Source organism: Cetorhinus maximus, chromosome 2 (assembly GCF_964194155.1).
Source record: "Cetorhinus maximus chromosome 2, sCetMax3.hap1.1, whole genome shotgun sequence".
NCBI lineage: Eukaryota > Metazoa > Chordata > Chondrichthyes > Lamniformes > Cetorhinidae > Cetorhinus > Cetorhinus maximus.
In genome coordinates, this window is record NC_135880.1 from 177,603,199 (window position 1) to 177,624,264 (window position 21,066).

Sequence of the window (21,066 nt, forward strand, 5' to 3'; positions counted from 1 at the left end):
TGATTCTGTTTCTGGTGTGGCCACTAAGTACCCTCCACTGCATTTACTGAAATCAAACACATTTGGGTGCTGCACAAAAAGAAACATTTTGAATCTATACCCAGTCATTTAAAAATGATAAATAATAGGCAAATAAATAATGCAAAGATTGAGTGCCAAAATACCTCTTGGTATTTTACTTCCACTCTCCCTTTCTGAATAATGGGACAAGGATAGGTAATTCAGATCCCTGGAGCAGGTTCTGCCATTCAGCTAAAGAAAGACTTGCATTTTATATAGCACCTTTCACAACTTCCAGATATCTCAAAGTACTTTACAGCCGATGAAATATTTTTGAAGCGTACTCACTGTTATAATGCAAGAAACGTAGTTGCCAATTTGAGCACAGAAAACTCCCACAAACAGCAATGTGATAATGACCAGATAATTTAGTGATCTGGCTGATCTGTGTCTTAATTCCATTTACCTGCCTTGGTTCCACAATCCTTAATATATTCTACCGAGCAAAAAAATCCATCAATCTCCGTTTTGCAGTTTTCGATTGAGCCCCAGCCTCAACAGTTTTTTGGGAGGAAAGAGTTCCAGATTTTCACTACCCTTTGTTTGAAGAAATGCTTCTAGACATCACCCCTGAATGGCCTAGCGCTAATTTCAAGGTTAATGCCCCCTTATCTGAACTCATCCCCCACTCCCCACCAGAGGGAATCGTTTCTTTCTGTCTACTCTGTCAAATCCTTTAATTAACTTAACCACCTCAAGTACATCACCCGATGCTGTTCAAAGCAATCTGTGTTGTAATGAGGAAATGTGGAACCTCACTGATCAGGTGCTGTCAGCTTCCTTCTATCACATCGGAGCTACAACTGCAACAGGAAAAACAGCAAATACAATTTTACAGAAACAAACTTGGCTGCCACTCATCTACAGTTTCGCAGCTAGTGTTGTGGTATTTTTGGAACGTTGCTTTGCCTTATCCACGGCACAGTCCAGTTTGGGAAGGTGACGGTTTAGCAAGAACTGGACACAGAGGAGTACAATATAACATTCCTGCTACCTGCCGCTTAGAGAAACACTGATTCAAGGGGAACATTTATCACAGGATGATAGAACACTGAAGGAAACCATTTGGTCCATTGAGCCTGTGCCAGCTCTTTGGTAGGGCTATCCAGTTAGTTCCACTCCTCTGCTCTTTTACCTGTAAATTATTTCCCAATCAGGTATCCTGGGGGTTACCACTGACCAGAAACTGAACTGGACCAGCCATATAAATACTGTGGCTACAAGAGCAGGTCAGAGGCTGGAAATTCTGCAGAGAGTAACTCACCTCCTGACTCCCCAAATCCTGTCCACCATCTACAAGGCACAAGTCAGGAATGTTATGGAATACTCCCCACTTACCTGGATGAGTGCAGCTTCAACAACACTCAAGAAACTCAACATCATCCAGGACAAAGCAGCCCACTTGATTAGACCCCCCACCCACCAACTTCAACATTCTTTCCCTCTAACACCAACGCACAGTGACAGCAGTGTGTACCATCTACAAGATGCACTGCAGCAACTCACCAAGGCTCTTTCAACAGCACCTTCCAAACCCCTTACCTCTTATCACCTAGAAGGACAAGAGCAGCAGATGCATGGGAACACCACCACCTGCAAGTTTCCCTCTAAACCATTCATCATCCTGACTTGGAACTATATTGTTGTCCCTTTACTGTCACTGGGTCAAAATCCTGTAACTCCTTAACAGCACTGTGGGTGTACCTACATCAGATGGTCTGCAGCGATTCAAGAAGGCAGCTCACCACCACCTTCTTGAGGGCAATTAGGGATGGGCAGTAAGTGCTGCCTAGCCAGTGACACCCACATCCCATGAATGGATATATTAAAAAATCATCCATTCCCTTTTGAAAGTTATTACTGAATCTGATTCCACCACAGGCAGGGCATTCAGATCACAACTCACTGCATAGATATGAAAACTTCCTCATGTCACCTCTGGTTCTTTTGCCAACCACTTTAAATCTGTGCCCTCCGGTTACCCCTGCCACTGGAACAGTTCTTGGCAGTTTTGTTATATCTTTACAGTATTAAACTTTTCAAAGTGCTAGATTCTGTGGATTAATCTTCAATTGATTTCAACTGGTGCATATGAAGAAATTGAGCTATTTTGCACTAGAATCACTACCACACTCAACAGTTTGCCCTCTTGCATAGCTTTTAAAGCTGCAGGTACAACCTGTAAATGTGAAATTATGAGGAACCATAGCCACATAGTTTGAATCTAAGGATTGCAACTTGCTTACAATGGGTTGGACATGGGTTAGAATAGTTGACTTAATCTGAGCAAGTTACTACAGTGTAGAACAATAACATGTGTTTATGTAAAGCCCTTAACATAGTAAAATGTCCCTAGGCAATTCTTCACAGGAGCGTCATCAAACAAAGTTTGACACCAAGCCACACAAGATACTTAGGACAGTTGACCAAAAGCCTGTTCAAGGTGGTTAGTTTGATGGGGCACCTTAAAGGAGGAGAGTTAGAGAGGTTTAGGGAGGAAATTCCAGATCTTAAGGCCTAGGCAGCTGAAAGCATGGCCAACAATGGAGGAGTGATGAAAATCAGGGATGGGCAAGGAGCTGGAATTGGAGAAATGCAGAGACCTTGGAGGGTTGTAGGGTCTGGAGGAGGTGGCAGAGATATTAATGGAGAATTATTGTAAATGTTTCATTTTAACTGAACATAATTCAAGGTATTAAACATAATTGTTTTAAGTGCATATATTGTGTATTACAGGAATGACCTTGCCCTCACAAAAAGAAGTACTGACTTCATTTAAAGGCGATTCTGGAAGCAAAATCCTTGTAGCAACTTCTGTTGCTGACGAAGGAATCGACATTGCTCAGTGTAACCTTGTACTATTGTACGAATATGTGGGTAATGTTATAAAGATGATCCAAACAAGAGGTAAGGTTGTTGATGAAGTAAGATATGATTAATTGATCTATCCTCCTCCATACTTCTTTATTTTGTAACAAAACGTATCACTCGAGTAATGTTTGGGTCTGGTTAACACGTGGCTGAATGCAAAGTGGTTTTGGGTTTTCCAATAACAGTGAAATAAATGCAGTGAAAATGGGGTCGGTTATTAGGACAGGCAGTAACCTGTTCCATTCCGAGGTGGTGAGGATTAAAATATAATTCCCTCCCTACTGAAACTTCTTGGTAGCTGTTACTCTTCAATTGAACAAGATTCCCAACTGGGGGTCATGAAATTCAAGTAAGGTTAAGCCAGTCTCTCTGCCCTCTGCCGGATAGTCCATGTTTGTACTAGACAAAGTTCAAAGTTCAATCTGGACACTAAACCAAGACTGACTAAACCTGTCCAACAGGTTGAATTTGTTTTAAGTTGGCACCTACTGCTCAAGCAGCTCTGATCCTTGTTGGTATGGATGGAATCAATGTTGTTTTTTGTTGATGTCCCAGGCTCTCTTTTACCGGTAGATCAGAGGGAAGTGCTGTTTAATGTCTGGGCAAGAGTTCCTCACAGGAAGTACCACTTCAATTCATTTTCCTTACCTGTTTACAGTATTTCAGGACAATCAGTTACTAACATAAAAGCAAAATACTGCAGATGCTGGAAATCCTGACCTCCCATCGATCCCAGTCCTTCTATTTTGCTCCACCACCGCCCCCCCCAGCCGCCGGGCCTTAAACAGTATAAAATCCATCAGATTTCTACTTCTCTTTGGTTCTGAAGAAGTCATATCGACTCAAAACGTTAACTGTATCCCTCTCCGCAGATGCTGTCAGACCTGCTGAGTTTTCCCAGGTATTTTTGTTTTTGTTCTAGTTACTAACATAGTATTGCAAAGTATTTACATCATAGACAGATTAACTTGACACTTATCCCATTTACTGGTTTGTGGAATCTTGCTATGTGCAAATTGACCGCAATGTTAACTGACGAAAAAGTGACTGCACTTCAAAAGTAATTTGGTGGCTATGAAATGGCTAAATAAATGAAATTCTTCCATTCTATCATAACTTAAATTGCCTCATGCTGGGGCTCCTTTCTGTAGAAAAGAGAAGGCTTAGGGGGTGGTCCAGTAAAGGTCTTTAAAATTATGAAGGGTAGATGTAATGAAGCTAGAGACCGTATTTAGGGGCCATAAATATAACATAGTCACTAATAAGTCCAATAAGGAGTTCAGGAGAAACTTCTTTACCCAGAGAGTGGTAAGAATTTGGAACTTGGTATCACAGGGAGTGGTTGGTGCATTTAAGGGGAAGCTGGATAAACACATGAGGGAGAGAGGAACAGGATATGCTGGTAGGGTTAGATGAAGAAGTGTGTGGGAGGGTCACATGTGGAGCATAAAAACCAATATAGACCAGATGGACCCAATGGCTCTTTTCTGTGCTCCAAATTCTATATAAGGCTATGGAGAGCTTGATGATGCATTCGATCAGGGGTGCCCGTGGAATTTAACATGCTATGGAAAAAGTGTAGAGATGCTGCTCTGCAGTTGCTATTTCTTATTTCCATGAAGTTGAGCAGTGTCATTTCATTTGACAAGTTATCAATGGGTATGAAGGACATTGGTAAAACAGTCTGATACACCTGCCAGCCTCCGTTAATATCTATATTGTTACTATTCACAGTATGCACCTGGTGCGTTAAACGTTTTCCACTATTCCACAAAAGGCAGTTCACATACTTTGACTTGGCCTTTCCTGTATACTGTTGATGCATCAAGTTCACTTTGTGGCGATTCTGAAATGACAGTCCTGCTCATTCCTCTTGAGGGTGCAATGTAAGTGCAATTTATTGTTGTTGTTACAGGCCGTGGTAGAGCACAAAATAGCAAGTGCATCCTTATTGCCAGCAAGAAAGAGCAGGTTGAGAAAGAAATGCTCAATCTTTTACAGGAGGAGATGATGTACAAGGCTATTCATGAAGTGCAACAGTTGGACAAGAGAGTCCTGGCTGAGAAGGTAATAATGGGTGTATGGGTATAATGCTAATGGGCTTCGGAATCGAATTCTTGGTCGAAATGCAATGTTCTGTTCCACATAGCTCCCCTGTGTAGACACCATCACAGGTGAAAGCGTTATGTTCCACTGCCCCTGTTTTCACAATTTAGTTTGCACTGCCTGTTACTTCAGGCTTTAAGTATTTTAAATTGAATCATGCAATATGCAGCACAGAAACAGACCACTTGGCCCAACCAGTCCATGCTGACGTCTATGCTCCACTCAAGCCTCCTCTCTAATTTCTTCACCTAACCATCAGCATAACCCTCCACAAGCTGAAGGCTTGTTATAGTTTTGAAAGTAAAAGCTAAAAAGGTTTGGCCAATGAACTGTCCTCGAGGCCACTGGTTCCCAAGTGCTATTTAAATTGGATAAGGTGTCCGTGAGCCCTGGCTTAAACTTGCACCTACTGTTAACTGGCAAACAATATGTTGGCTCAATGAATAAATGCATTGGGCGATGTGCAGCTGAACCATGAAAAGTTGGGGGTATGAGGTTCAACCTTCAGTTTGTGCTGAGTAAATGAATGCATCTTACCTGAGATTATGCATTTAGCTGGGATGATCATGCAAACATTGTAATTGACCAAAATCAACCAAGCTCTTGGCACCATGTCTATTCAAGCACATGAGGATGAGAATCTTATGTTGATCATTGAGTGAATTATTTCCTCTATTTCATGATTTGGTACTTTTTGTAACCTTTTACTTTCTAGTCCGGGGATGTCAGGCAGCATTTCTTCACAGAGTAGTGGGGATTGGAACTCTCTCCATCTCCCACATCAAAAAAAGCTGTTATGGCTGAGATGAACAGAAAATTAAGATTGATAAATTTATTAGACAAGGGAACTAGTTACAGAACCAAGGGAGTGGATGGAGTTAAAGGCACAGATCAGCCATAATCGAATTGAACACACAGCAGGCTCGAGGGGCTCAATGGCCTTCTCCTGTTCCATGTTCAAGGCTTTAAGTCTTTTTTTTAAATTGCAAATTACTTTCTACAGCAGAGTCCCAGCTGGGTGTAATTTACCTAATGGAATATTAGAATGAGTCGAGAATGGTGCAGCTTGAGTTTTCTCCTCTTGGGATGAGAGGGCTGGACTATGAGTATTGTTTGAGTAGAATGGGTCTACATTCTCTGGAGTTTAGAAGAGTAAGAAGTGACCTCATTGAAACAAATATAATTCTTAAGAGGGCTTGAAGGGGTAGACGCTGAAAGGCTGTTTCTCCTGGCTGGAGACTCTAGAATTAGGAGTTATAGTCTCAGGATAAGGGGTTGGCCATTTACCACTTTGAAGGAATTTCTCCTTATCTCAGATCTCAAAGGCTGGGAATCTTTGTAGTTCTCTATCCCAGAAGGCTGTGAACGCTCAGTCATTGAGTAATTTAAGATGGAGATAGATTTTAGGACCCCATGGGAATCAAGGGAGGGTGGGAAAGTGGATTTGATGCCGTGATCTCATTGAGCGACAGGGCAGGCACAAGAGGCCCTATGGTCCACTCCTGCTCCTATTTCTTATGTTCACAGACTTCTACTTTGAGTTTCTAATTGTACAGTCATTTCTTGTGAGATGTGATTTGTCTGTGAACAAGTCCCAAATAGCACAAAACAAATCATTTTGATTTCCCTATTCAACTGCAAATAGTTAAGATAAATTATTTACTATATTGGTTTTAAAAAGTGTTGTAACTTGGGTGATTCAGCAGTAATGTATTTGCCAGTTGCCTAATCAGCAACCTTCAAAGGTACAACTTAATTTAATCTGTAGAATTCTCTTCTCCAAGATTAACACCATTCAAGTAAATGACAAGAAAATGAGGGAATGGATGGTCAGTACTCCAAGAACAGACAAATCTGATGACAGTTACCAGTTACTTTGTGGAAAATGCAAAATTTATGCATGCAACTCCGATGACATAAGAGTCATAGAGGTAAGTCCAGAATTCAGTAATCTATCACTGACTATAAACATATTGAAATTGTTCATAATCTCTAGCTAGACAACTATTTGATTCTAAATTATGGGGATTATAATATTAAAAAACTAAGTCATGTGCAACCATATTTATAGAATTTGTAATACAATACCCAGAATCCCCCCATCACCTAGCTCTTAGTCATAAAATTTGGTTCCATAATTTTTGAAATACACTAAAGTGAATCCACTTGCTCAGCTAGTAACAACAATTCAGTGTTGGAATTAATTTTTGATAGCTGAATCGTACTGCTGCCTAGAAATATAGGAGGACAGAATTTTACTTCATTTACCAAACTACCAATCTACACTTAACTAATCAGAGTATTTGCAATTCTACTGTGCATCCCAATTGGGAGCATGTGATTCAGCAAAAACAGTGATGATATTGAGATAAGGATCATCATCTCTCAGTCAGAACAGAGGTCTCAACTATTTCTAATGACTGGAAAAACTGAGCCCAGGTTGTAGAACAGTGTTTGACTAGCTGAGTAGTACGCACAACGAACACTATAGCTGCAACCAGTTTGAGATAACAAGATTGCTGGTTTGTTACGTGGTATTTCATAAAGAGACACTACTCTCTGTAGTACCATGGTCTGTACAAGAATGCTCTTTCCAGGAGACCACAAAGTATGACCCATGAACAGTTTGAAGGATGGGGAAGGAAGTTTTAATCTGATTTACTGTGTCGGAAACCCATGGGATCAGGTGGAGCATATCAACTAAATCAGTATATTTCATTTCCCACACCAGCTATTTTGTAATTTCTGAATGAGATTGCCAATTTTATCCCAATTAAATATGTTCAGAGCATCTGAAGACATTTCACATAGGAACCATACAGACATCAGATATCATACCAATCTGGGTTGGATTGTAAACCCAGGACCTTGGTTGAACATAAAAGCTTCTGAACCCAGTGAACCACCCAGTAGAGGTTTATTTAGTACAATTAAGTCATGCACTGCAGTTTCTCAGAATCCAGGATTGATGTGAGCTCAGTATGACAGTAAACATTACAACAGCAAGGCCTTGGAGAGGGCGCAGAGAAGATTTACCAGAATGGAATCAGGGATTTCAGTTATGTGGAGAAGCTGAAGTTTTTCTTAGAACAGAGAAGATTAAGAGGAGATTTGATGGAGACAATCAAAACCGATCATGATTTTGAATTAGTAAATAAGGAGAAACTGTTTCCATTTGCAGAAGAGTCAGTAATCAAAGGACACAGAATTAAGGTGATTGTCAAAAGAACCAGGAATGAGTATACATCTATCTTTTTTTTAATGTAGTAAGTTGCTATACAAGGGAATGGACTGCCTAAAAGGGTGGTGGAAGCAGATTCAATAGTAGCTTTCAAAAAGGAATAGGATAAACACATGGAAAGCAAAATTAGATGACTTTTTATTAGAGATAAAGAGGGCAATATACACTTATAGCACAGGGCAAGGCTAGAGTACTTGTTAAATACTGATACAAAATACTCATTAAGAAAGAGGAAGTGACTAAATATCAATTGAAGCCAAGATGGTAGAGGTATGGATGGGCTGTAAATTGAGAGGAAGGAATACTGGAAAGGCTGGCTTTGATTGGATAGGTCCTCCAGTCCAGATGGCTTGCATTCCAGATTGCTAAAGGAAGAGGAGGTGGAGATAGCAGAAGGGCTTACATTAATATTCCAATCTTCCCTAGCTACAGTGAAAGTGCCAGAGGATTAGTGAGTGGCAAATGTGACACCCTTATTCAAGAAAGTGTGTAAGGGCAATCCTAGTAATTAAAAGCTAGTCAGTTTAATATCTGTGATGAGTAAGGTTTTAGAAGCAATACTGGGAAAAAAGTCAACAGGCACATGAAGTTAATTAAGAGGCAGCATGGATTTGTAAAAGACGGATCATGCTCGTTAAAAAGCATACGGGATCTTGGGCTACACAATACTAAGTTCAAATGCAAGGAAGTTATGTCCAACCTTCAAAGCTCTGGTTAGGCCACAACTAGAATGTTGTGTCCAGTTCTGGTCACCACATTTTTAGGAAGGATATGAGGTTCCTTGACAGGTAACAGAGGAGATTGACCAGAATAGATCCAGGGATGAGGAACTTTAGTTACAAGGTGAGGTTGGAGAAGCTGGGTTGTTCTTCTTGGAGCAAAGGAGATTTGATAAGAAGTGTGGAGGATTATGACCAGGTTTGGATAAAGTAGACATGGAAAACTGTTCCCATTAGCTGATACTCCAAGAACTGTGGGACACAGATTTAAGTTTTTGGGCCAAGAGCTGCAGGAGGGATGTGCAAAAGAAATGTTTTATGCAGCGAGTGGTTTTAACCTGGAACTTGAGGGTGGTGGAAGCAGATAATGATTTCCTAAAGAAATTTGGAGGGTACTTAAGGGAAGTAAACTTGCACAGCTATGGGGAAAGAATGGGGCAATAGGACTGACTAGTTTGCTGTACAGAGAGCTGGCATGGAATGGGCTGAATGGCCTCCTCTTGTGTTGTAAAAAATTGACTCTATGGTTATGTGGAAAGAGCTATGAAGTGGAACCACAGAGCTGAATGATCATCGCCCATGCTGTATCATGCTCTGATTCAATCATTTGGGCAATAACCCTTAATGTTTAGAAATCTCTTCTGCTCAATCCCTAACAAAAAGCAATTCATTTTAGCCACTAAATGCAACATTTATTGAACCTGTACTGATTACAGATATTTTCTACAAGTATATTGTCTACCATACTCCATAAAAGACTGAAATTTATGTAAATCTTTCATGATCTCAGAACATCCCGAAGTACTTTGCAACCAGTGAAGTACTTTTTTTGAAGTGCAGTCACTGTTGTAATGCGGGTAACATGCAGGCAGCCAATTTGCACACAGTATGATCCCACAACCCAGCAATGTGATAATGTCAGTAAAACCGATTGTGTGATTGTTGATTGAGGGATAAATATTGCCTAAGATACTCACATTTACTACAATGAATAGATAATGTAATACTGTAGAATTATTTGACCCTGTGGTGTGATTTGGTAGGTCACTGCCTGAAAGCTTTCCATCTTCCTTTCAGGAATGTCATCACACGGTTATCGGCGACTCCTTCAAGGCTCTTTATTCAACTCGACCTCACAAGAAGCCAAAAAACTTCGGCAGTTTTCAGAAAAAGCAAAAATTATATTGCAAAGATTGTGGGCATGACTGGGGAATTACTGCAAACTATAAGGTGTTTAATGATCTCCCAGTGATTAAAATAGAGAGCTTTATTCTTAAGAATATATCAACATCTGATCTGATTCCAGGGAGTAAATGGAAGAATACCCCCTTTTTGATGCAACTCTTTGATGGTGCAGAACTTGCCAATAAATAAAGGGGGAAAAAATCCATTAAACATCAATTTCCTTAGTCAAAAGCCATTCTACGGCAGAAGCAGAGAATGCAGGAATACAAAGCAACTTCAACAGCATCAGAAAAGACCACATAATATTTAGGTTATAGAACCCATCCTCAGAACTGTTCTGCTATTTTAATTGAATGCAACAGTAATTTTTGTTTTAAAACTACTGTTTTTAAAACAGAATCTGGACATTCAAACCTCTCTCACCCAATGATATAGAATTATATTTCTTTTAGAATCACCCTCTAAGCATTAATTCCCTCTGCCAGAAAAATGCACCAATAAATACAACAGAATACGCTAAAGAACATGGATGTGCAGTTATTAAGATCCTATTCAGCAATTTTGGCAAAGTCTGGTTGAATACTATTTGCTGTTGATCAGTAGAGATGCTTCCGTATATAGAGATAATCAAAATTTGGGGCCATAAAAATAAACGGTAGTCATTAATAAATCCAATAGGGACTTCTTTACTCAGTGATTAGAATGTGAAAATTGCTGCCATATGGCAATTAACATAGAAGCAATTAAGGGGAAGCTGGATCAATACATAAAGGAGAAAGGAATAGAAGAATACTCTGATAGTTTGTGATGAAGAAGGGTGGGAAGAGGCTCATGCGACCAGTTGGGCCTGTTTCTGTGCAATATATTCTATGTAAAGTAGTTCAGTGCTTTGAGTTTTAGCAAACATTGTTTGCAATCATTAGTAATTACTTATTCATAAGCTTACTGTGTTATTTCATCTAATTATTACAACTTAAACTGGATTAATCATCAAATTACTATGTTGTACCTTATAACAATAGTAGATATGGACTAAACACAAGGGGTAGGTAAGCTAGAGCGAGTGGGATGTTGAGAATATTATAGCCTTATTTGGCAGGTTGCAAAGAATGATCATTTCTTACCCCTTGAACCAGTACAATCCAATGTCATTAAACTCAATGAGGCCAGCATATTTCTGTGAATGACTACTCAATGTTGCTGTCGCCTAAGACAGACTTCCTTGTTCATGCCAACAACATAGAGGCAAGTGCGAAACAGCAATCATCAATCCAAAAAATTAAGGGAATAGCAGCAGCGAAGGTTCATGCACTGCTTCTCCTAACAATGGAACTTGCCAACCTCCAGATAGTGGCATTGTTTGGAAATGTTCCCTTATCAGGAAAAGTTCAAATCCAGAGCTGGCTGTCACTTTTCAAACCACCGTTCCCAGAGGATCGCATCACCTATAGGAAATTTGTGACAATAAATGCAAGCTTTTTTTATAAACCGTTGTTGAGTGTCCCAGCACAACCTGCTGCATCGAATTGTTTGATGCTCCAGGTAGCTTGCTGATAAAATTCACAAAATATTAGATACCTGCCTCACATGTACCCGTAAAATGACTGGACAGAGGATCCTGCTGACTTCTATGCCCAAATTATTGACACGTACTCAGTGTGCACAAGCCTTCACACCCCAGCAGCAAAAATTTGCAAAACTTACTCTATGGGCCAAGTTATCAAAGAGGCTACTGAAGCAAATATTATAAATGGGTTTAAAAGATGCATCATTGAAAAGAAAACAGATCTCCCATCAAGTGCTATCAGAGGGCATTAAGCATCAATCACATAATGCAGACTAGAGTCTATATTCAGATCCTTAACCCAAAGTTTAAAAAAAAACAGAAGTGCTTAACAGTCAATCTCCAAACTTTTCCTCTTGCAAAAATAAAAAAGTTGACAATGTTAATAGAGTTTATTTTACAATACAATTCATATCTTTGTGGTTGCTGAATTAAGCTAAGACACCAAATTGGAAAAATAATTAAACCAGTTGTTTTGTGGAGGCAGTGCAAATCATGCAAAAAAAAATTATACGTCAAAGAGTGCCAACACGTTTTCACGTGTCATGTTTAATGATTGCAAAGGTGTGTAGCTTTCAAAAATAGATTTCAATATTATAGCTGAACCAGATAATACAGCTTGCAAATGTTCTGCAAAGTAATTTCAAGGAATTGTAGTTAAAAATTAGTTTGAAAATGGCCATTACAAAGATACTGATAAATCTTTTACCCATTGTAAAACCCAGTCAGAATCATTTCACTGTTCCAACTAAATGGGAATGAAACGGGATTATATCAAAATTTACTTTTGATAATTAGTGCTTTAAATCTGTGCGTTTTCTGACATGATCGCTCTTATCACCTTCGCCCCCACTCTTCCCCCCAACCCCAAAAAAAAGATAGTGTCCAGCTAATTTGATATCATCTTTCGGATCATATAGTTTAGGATACCACCATGGTGGAAATAGGCGAGTTCTACGTCCGTATCGAATCTCATGGTGGCTTGGAAGGACTTGCCCGTGTCAAGCTAGGAGATAAAAAAAAACAATTGTGTTAAACATTTGTACACATATTCACACACACAAAACACTTATTGGGAGGGAAAAAAGTTTGAGCACAACCCAAACATTGACATTTTCCTCCATTTACCTGTTGTCTTATGTTATATTTTTAAAACCACGTTGCAGGGTAAACACAAATACAAAGGAACGAGTCAGTTTACTTACTTTTTATATGGTGAACACTGTCAATCCCAAAACCACACAAATACAAACTATAAATTACGCTAAGAGGTGGATAATATGACAGACCACTCCGTATGGCTGCACTACTGCTATTAAAATGGAATCATAGCTTTTCAAAAACAGTCATGAGGAAACATTTTAACGCAGCAAGTTGTGGTGATCAGGATGCACTGCCTGAAAGGGTGGCAGTTGCAGATTCAGTAGTAAGTTTCAAAGGGGAACTGAATAAAAAATTGGGGAGAAAAATTACAGGCCACAGGAAAACAGTTGTGAACTAGGATTGATCCAATGATTGATTGGCTAGCTCTAGCTGCCAAAGAGCCAGAACAGATGCGACGGGCTGAATGGCCACCCGTTCTGTATCATTCTATGATAAACGCTTGTTCAGGACCAGTGAATTCCCAGCAGCTGGAAACAAAGGAACAGGAGGAGAGGAGACCAAGCTCGTAACATTGCAATTTTTTTCATTTTTAAGATTGAAATGTCATGTGGTGTTTTGGACAGCCTGCTGTAGGATGGGTAGTAGTTCGCTGGGGAGCGTAAAAAAAGCATCTTGGAACAGCACCAGGTGCCAACAGTGTGGGAGTCAGAAACAAAAGCAGTGGAGTCGGAAAGTTATTTAACAGATTTCACAGGAACAGGAGGAGGCCATTCAGCCCCTCCAGCCTGTTCCAACATTCTGCAAGATCATTGCTGATCTGTACCTTAACTCCATCCACCCACCTTGGCTCCCTATTACCCCATGAACTTATGCAAAACTTCTCAATCCCACAGACATATTCCAAAATACGGCTCAAAATCCAGGGGCCGCATACATGTTAGGAACAGGTCAATCTAAAAGAATCGTGTTGGTTTTTCTAAACATTTGGTAGTTGCTTTGGTGGTGGGTGTTATTTTGCTGAACATCCATGTGGCAAAGGAAGAAGCTGCAGCCAGTCTGTCTTCATAATAGATTGATTCACCCAGTATAAGTGTAGACCCCTTTTCCCTTCAGCACAGTTTTTATATATATATATATATGCCCTAACCTTTCCCCAATTAGTATCAGCTGCTCTTAATCACAACTAGAGCACGCACTCAATGGTCACAGCATTTGCAACATTAACAGTGGGTGTTCCAGTAATAAAAATTAAGAATTCACCTTTATCTCCACATTCATCCTGGGCTTCAGCACATTGGGAATGGAGATGGTATAGCGCTCGCAACCTGTAAGTCCCAAGCTGTCGGCAGTCTGTCCTGGTAGATACTCCAAAGGAATTATTCCCATCCCTACGAGATTGCTGCGATGAATGCGTTCATAGCTCTCAGCAAGGACAGCTTTGATGCCCTGGCAAGAAGACCATGACTGGGTTACTGAATTCTTCGATTTACAGCATGTAGTTCACAAACTTAACTCTTTAAAAGCAACTAAAACATGACTTCAGGACACTGTCAGCTGAGTTGGTATATACAATACAAACAAGGAGCAGGAGTCGGCCATTCAGCCTCTCGAGCCTGCTCCACCCTTTAATAAGATCATGGCTGATCTGATAGTAACCTCAAATCTACATCCCACCTACCCCCAAAACCTATCACCCCCTTGCTTACCAAGAATCTATCCACCTCTGCCTTAAAAATATCCAAAAACTCTGCTTCCACCGCCTTTTCAGGAAGAGAGCTCCAAAGACTCATGGCCCTCAGAGAAAAAAATTTCATCTCATCTAAGTTTTAAATAGGCGGCCCTTTATTTTTAAACAGTAACCCCTGGTTCTAGATTCTCCACATCCACCCTGTCAAGACCTCTCAGGATCTTATATGTTTCAATCAAGTCATCTCTTACTCATCTAAACTCCAGCGGATACAAGCCTAGCCTGTCCAGCCTTTTCTCATAAGACAACCTGCCCATTCTGGGTACTAGTCTGGTAAACCTTCTCTGGACTGCTTCCAATGCATTTACATCCTTAAATAAGGTGACCAATACTGTACACAGTATTCCAGATGTGGTCTCACTAGTGCCCTGTAGAACTGAAGCATAACCTCCGTACTTTAGTATTTAATTCCCCTTGCAATAAATAACATTCTATTAGCTTGCCTAATTACTTGCTGTACCTGCATACTAGCCTTTTGTCATTCATGCACGAAGACACCCAGATCCCTCTGCATTTCAGAGCGCTACAATCTCTCAACATTTAGATAATATGCTTCTCTTTTATTCTTCCAGCCAAAATGGACAATTTCACATTTTCCCACATTATACTCCATTTGCCAGATCTTTGCCCACTCACTTAACCCATCTATATCTTTTTGTAGCCTCCTTTTGTCCTCTTCACAACTTACTTTCCTACCTTATCTTTGTTTCATCAGCAAATTTGCCAACCATCCCATCCATCCCTTCATCCAAGCCAGTGACGCACAGAATGTAGTAAAAGCAAATCATTCAGGGACAAATGGGGGCAGTTTCCAATTTAGGCACCAGTGGCTATCAGGGCACTGGTTCTCCAAAGTGAAGTTATGGCTGAAGTGTTTGCTCAAATACATTTGCGTATTGGCAAATATAAAATCTTCTATGAACCAGTGCAAATGGGCAGCATGATAGAAAGTAACTGTTTCTCCTTGCATTTTAAAATATTCTGTGATATATTTAAGAGTAGTAACCTGGTGCACTTCTATTACTACAGATGAAAATGGGTTTATTAGAAAATAAATAAGCATTTTAAAAAGGGTTTAGTTCACCATCTGGGAGTAACCTAATTTTAAGTCAGATTTTAAGACACTACACTGAATCATTTACGAGCTACACCATTGTACTATAGTCAATTCCTTAGTAAATTAAATATTTAGTATTTCAGAACTTTTAAAAGGTGCCTAGTAATGCATTTGCCCCGCAAAAAAATTAATTTGAAGACAATCCTCAAACAGTCACTAACGCCAGAAACTCACCATCCTCAATAATTCGACCTGTGTGCATGGCCATTCATACAACCCAGGCCACAATCAAATCATCCACAACCTTATTGAATGGCGGAGCAGACTGAAGGGCCTACTCTTGCTCCTATTTATGTTCTTACATAAACGTTACTTTGGCAGATTTTGGCTGAATTACGTGTAACAGAAACTCTTAAGACAAAATATTTTATATTATTTTACTATACTAGTTCCTACTTGTTGATGTAGCTGCCTGCCCAGCTCTTCTGAGAAGCTCACTTGTCATTTGCTACAGAAAAAATTATTTCTAAACCTGCTCTAAACCCTAACCTTCCTTCTTCCAATCTGTTGCATTGACGTGTTCTGGGGAGGGTAAAAGACAAAATGGGATCAGTGACCACTTTAAAATGACAGTCTCGCAATGTTCAAACGTGATCTCACCAGATATTCGCTGCCATTTAAGTGGTGTCATTTTTGTATAACATTCTCTTTTTTTTGGTGTAACATAACGTACAATTGTTGTTTCCCCTGACATTGGTATTCTTATTTTTGTCCTGATGAGTGCAGGGTGAAAAACTTTGACAAAATGTATTTTTTCAGCAATACACAAGTTCTGTATTACCAAACGACTATTAATGTACAATACTTCGTCCCAATTCAGACCATTTACATTCTGGGATCTTTGCGGAATGGCTAACTCTACATAAGATATGTCAGAGTCAAAAATATAACCTACATCAGACTATGCAACTTCAATGGGTGATTTGATTCCTTCATGCAAAGTGTTGTCACTGTGACCTTTCTGGCCAAAGCATACAAAAAACAATGCAATCAACTGCTCACACATTTGTCCACTTACGTTTTTTGCCTAGAGCTGCCAGAAGGAACTCGGTTGGAGACAAGCCCACCTGTTACTCAGTCTTCAGCTCCCATTTCAGTCACTGAGGATTAGGACTTGCTGCTGCTGTTTGGCCTCTTGCTGCCGAGCCTCAAAACCCAAAATTCAAACAGCGCAAGTTGTTCCCCTGTTTTCAAACTCTCATCCTTGTTTTCAAATTCCTCCATGGCCTTGTCCTTCACCATCTCTATAAACTCCTCTCGCCCTACAGCCTTCGCAAGCTCTCTGGAGGAGCACAGAGGCTCTGATGGAAGGTCATCAATCTGAAACGTTAGCCCTGTTTCTCTCTCCACAGAAGTTGCCTGAACTGATGAGTGTTTTCCAACATTTTCCGTCTTCTGACCCCAGAATCTGCTGTGGATTGATCCTGCCATTATAATTACCCCAATAGATTCAGCAGTACGACAGAAGTCAATCTGGAACGTGCTGCCTAAAAGGGCAGACGAAGCAGGTTCAATAATAACTTTCAAAAGGGAATTGGATAAATACTTGAAAAGGAAAAATAAATTAAGGGCTATGGGGAAGCAGTAGGTGGGAGTGGGGCTAATTGGATAGCTCTTTCAAAGAGTCAGTATGGACATGATGGGCGGAATGGCCTCTTTCTGAGATAGAATCATAGAATGATACAGCTGTGTTACCGTGAGTTAATTATTCTTCAGTCATGGCTGGAAATCAGGGCTTGTACCTATTTTGCCCTATGCAAACAACTCACCTGCAAATAAGGACCCTTGGCTGCCCAGTCTCTGGAGCTGCCCGATCCATATTCCTTACCAGCCAAAATAATCAGAGGATGACTGTGTCGTTGATAGCGTTCTGCAGCATCATAAACATCAAGCTGCCAACAATGGAGAAACACATGCAGTTTAGAATTTCTTTTAAAGCTGAGACTTGGAACTGGAACAAATTATATTGGATTGACATATTATCAGTTACAGTTTAACTTAAAATATCTTGACAGTTGCTGAATACAAACAATTAGCTTTATTCACATCTGCCCGGATTAGAACTTGGGATGGAATAACAATACGTTGAAGAGGTCACTTTTTTCCCCCCCCACAAATACATGCCACATCACTCTTACTGTTACAAGGCAGTGTTTGATTAAGTACATCTTTCAAATTTCCTTTACTACCATTCAAATTCACTTATCCTCAGCACAGAAGGGCTCAGAAGGATTAGTGATGGACCACTTAATGAAAATGGCAGCCATTTCCAATTACTGCCAAGACAATAGTATTTCTTTACTTTCACGTTTATTAAAAGAGCAGAACACCTCTGCTCGACCCAGCACGTAGAGGGCCACAGGGTGACCCCTTACCTTAGCGTGTGCCAACTCACTGGGGCTCAATGCATGGCAATTCTGTGGCTTGGTGAAAAGAAACATTTGATTTCTCACTTACTGTTTCTGCACTGGGGAAGTGAATAGTCTGCGGTCCCTGCTTTTTGAGGAATTTATTGAACAACCGGATGTTTGCAAATGTCCCTCTTGCCATCACTGCATCATTTCCCCGACGGGATCCGTAGGAGTTGAACTGTCGAGGGGTTAAACTAGAAGAAATTTTTTTTTAAAATTAATACAAGTGGGGTCAATGCACAACTGGTTTAGTCACCGATTGTCATGTACCTTCACTAATTCTCCTCTGCCAAAACTGTCAACTCCTCCAGGATCATTTTGGAAAGCAAAGATAACCTGTTTTATTTCCTACTATACCTGCTTATTTAAACCCTTGCCCTTTGCCCTCTCCATCCTCATTTCAAAGTTCAAGTACAAGAAACTCAGACTTCCTCCTCAACAAGGTAATTGCCTCTGCTGTTCTCCCACTTTTCCACCCAACCATTCCTCCTCCAAAAGCCTTCTTACCCTAACCCTGAACCCCCGTCTTTCTGGTTTCTTTCCTATTGCCTCCAATGTTCCCTCCAAGCCAATCCTGTCATGGAGATCTAATTCTTACTCCCTTGACCCATTACTCACTAAACTGCTGACCAATCAGCTTCCCCTTCCTGGCCTCAATGCTACCTGGCATTACAAATGGTTCACTCCACTCAGAAACTGTTCCCTTCCCTTTTAAATTCATCGCCATCATTCCCACTAAGCCCATAAAAAAAAACACTGACCCACTGCACCCTTGTCCTTGCAAATGCCTGCCCCATTTCCAACTCCGTTATGTCTGTCAATTACTTGAATGTTTTACTGCCTCTCAGATATGTGCACATTTCTCTCTCAACTCTATAAAAACTCAATCAGGTTTCTACACATCTCACACTATCAAAACTGTCCTAATTATAAATAATATTCTTTGTGAGGATTACGATGCTTTACGCCTCTTTGCACCCTTTGACATAGTTGACCAAACAATCCTTTTTCAATGCCTCTCCTTGACTGTACAAATTAGTTCTACCTTTACTTAACAGAAGCCAGAGGCATACCAATAGCATCTCACTCCATTCTGCACACTCTCAGGAGTCCACCATGTGTTTACCCTTGGTCCCTTCCACTTCCTCATCTGCCGGCTGCACCTTGGCAACATCATTCATAGGCTTCTACATGTATGCTGATAACACCTTGTTCTCTCCCTCTTCATTATCTCTCACAAACCTTCCATTGCTTCTGTACTGGCAGACCACTTGTCTGACTTTCAACATTGGATGAGCTGCAATTTCCTCCAGTTAAAATACAGGGAAGACTGACGCCATCACCTCTGGGTCCTGCCACACACTCGTCATCTTGCCAGCTTGATTCTTCCAATGTTCTGGCCAGTGTCCCATCTTCCATTTGCTTCAGCTCATGCAAACCTTTCCTCCCTGTATCCAATCCCACACTAGGCACAGCTCACTCCATCACCTCTGTCCTCAATGAAACACATTGGTTCCCAGTCCCACCAATACCAAAAATAGAAAATTCTCATCCTTATCCTTATGTTTATACTCCTCCACAACCCAACCTCGAACGTCCTTCTGCATTACGCCACACAAATTTGCCTTCAGCCTTTTGTAAACCTCTCCTCCACCCTTCTCCCTATAGCTGACCAAAATGCTTTCAGGTGCCTTGGTATCACATTCTGAAATTCCCTCCTGAACCTGAATGCCTCTCCCTCCTCCTTTAAGACCCTCTTTAAAATCCAACTCTAATCAATCTTATACTCACCTCTCCTAATGTTCCTTCTTTCGCTCAGTATCCATGCTTTCCCCTTTTAAAAATTTATTCTTTGTGGTGGGTGTCGCAAGGCCAGCATTTGTTGCCCATCCCTAATTGCCCTTGAACTGAGTGGCTTGCTAGGCCATTTCAGAGGGCAGTTAAGAGTCAACCACATTGCTGTGGTTCTGGAGTCACATGTAGGCCAGATCAGATAAGGATGGCACATTTCCCTTCCATAAAAGACATTAGTGAGCCAGATGATTTTTTAATGACAAAAATGATAGTTTCATGGTCACCATCACTGAGGCTAGCTTTTCAATTCCAAATTTTATTAATCTGCCATAGTGGGATTTGAACCCAGGACCCACAGTATCAGCTTGTCCAGTGACATTACTACAATGCCACCATCTTCAAACCTGTCCACACAAAAGTACATTATAAAAACAGGCACAGAGGTTGGCCAAAAGGCCCTGTGAGCTTATTTCATCATCCACCTCAGTTCTGCTTTCCTGCCTATCCTATAAACCTTGATTTTCTTGGGGTCCAAAAATCTCAAAAATGAATATATTCGTCAACTGAGCATCCACAGCTCTCTAGGGTAGAGAATTCCACAGATTCACAGCTTTTTATATGAAAATATTTTCTTTCCCGATCAGTCCTAAACGGCTGATCATTTATCCTGAGACTATGACCCCCTAAAGCTGAGATCTCCAACCAGGCGAGACAGCCTCTTAACATCTACCCTGCCAAGCCTTCTGAGAGTTTTATACATTTCAATGGGATCATCTCTCATTTTCCTAACCTTCATTCTATTCAATCTCTCTTCAAAGGACACCCCTTTCACCCCCAAAGGTTCACCTTCATTGCACCCTCTTCTAAGACAAGTTTACCCTTCCTTAAACAAGGCAACCAAAACTGTACTTTAGACAGAGGAGCTTTATTTCTTGTTAAAAATGCAATTGTTACATGCAGATATCACAAGCTAGATATCAGTATTCCATTATTAACCATTTGCAGTGAGGAGAGTGATTGCCCTTGACATCAAGGCAGCTTTTGACAAAGTGTGGCATCAAGGAGCCCTAGCAAAACTGGAGTCAATGGGAATCAGGGGGAAAACTCTCCGCTGGTTGGAGTCGTACCTAGCACAAAGGAAGGTGGC

General features: G+C 40.5%; 2 protein-coding genes across 9 annotated transcripts in view; one reads left to right on the top strand and one right to left on the bottom strand.

Moving 5' to 3' along the window:
• The window catches only part of rigi (RNA sensor RIG-I), a 57,217-nt gene extending 45,863 nt beyond the window's left edge, over positions 1-11,354 (top strand). For 4 of the 5 annotated variants that reach the window (XM_078529324.1, XM_078529342.1, XM_078529333.1 and 1 more), the window contains 4 exons: positions 2,797-2,967; positions 4,847-4,998; positions 6,822-6,968; positions 10,075-11,354. In XM_078529324.1, coding sequence (XP_078385450.1) covers positions 2,797-2,967; positions 4,847-4,998; positions 6,822-6,968; positions 10,075-10,371 — 767 coding nt within the window. In that variant the 3' untranslated portion in view covers positions 10,372-11,354. Of the gene's footprint in view, positions 1-2,796; positions 2,968-4,846; positions 4,999-6,805; positions 6,969-10,074 lie in introns of those variants that run through there. The other variant, XM_078529353.1, reaches the window with a different exon arrangement.
• aco1 (aconitase 1, soluble) overlaps positions 11,354-21,066 on the bottom strand; it is a 76,467-nt gene continuing 66,754 nt past the window's right edge. For all 4 annotated transcript variants that reach the window (XM_078529380.1, XM_078529373.1, XM_078529388.1 and 1 more), the window contains exons 18-21: positions 18,172-18,319; positions 17,484-17,606; positions 14,111-14,296; positions 11,354-12,752 (exon numbers count right to left, since the gene is read on the bottom strand). In XM_078529380.1, coding sequence (XP_078385506.1) covers positions 12,636-12,752; positions 14,111-14,296; positions 17,484-17,606; positions 18,172-18,319 — 574 coding nt within the window. In that variant the 3' untranslated portion in view covers positions 11,354-12,635. The remainder of the gene's footprint in view (positions 12,753-14,110; positions 14,297-17,483; positions 17,607-18,171; positions 18,320-21,066) is intronic.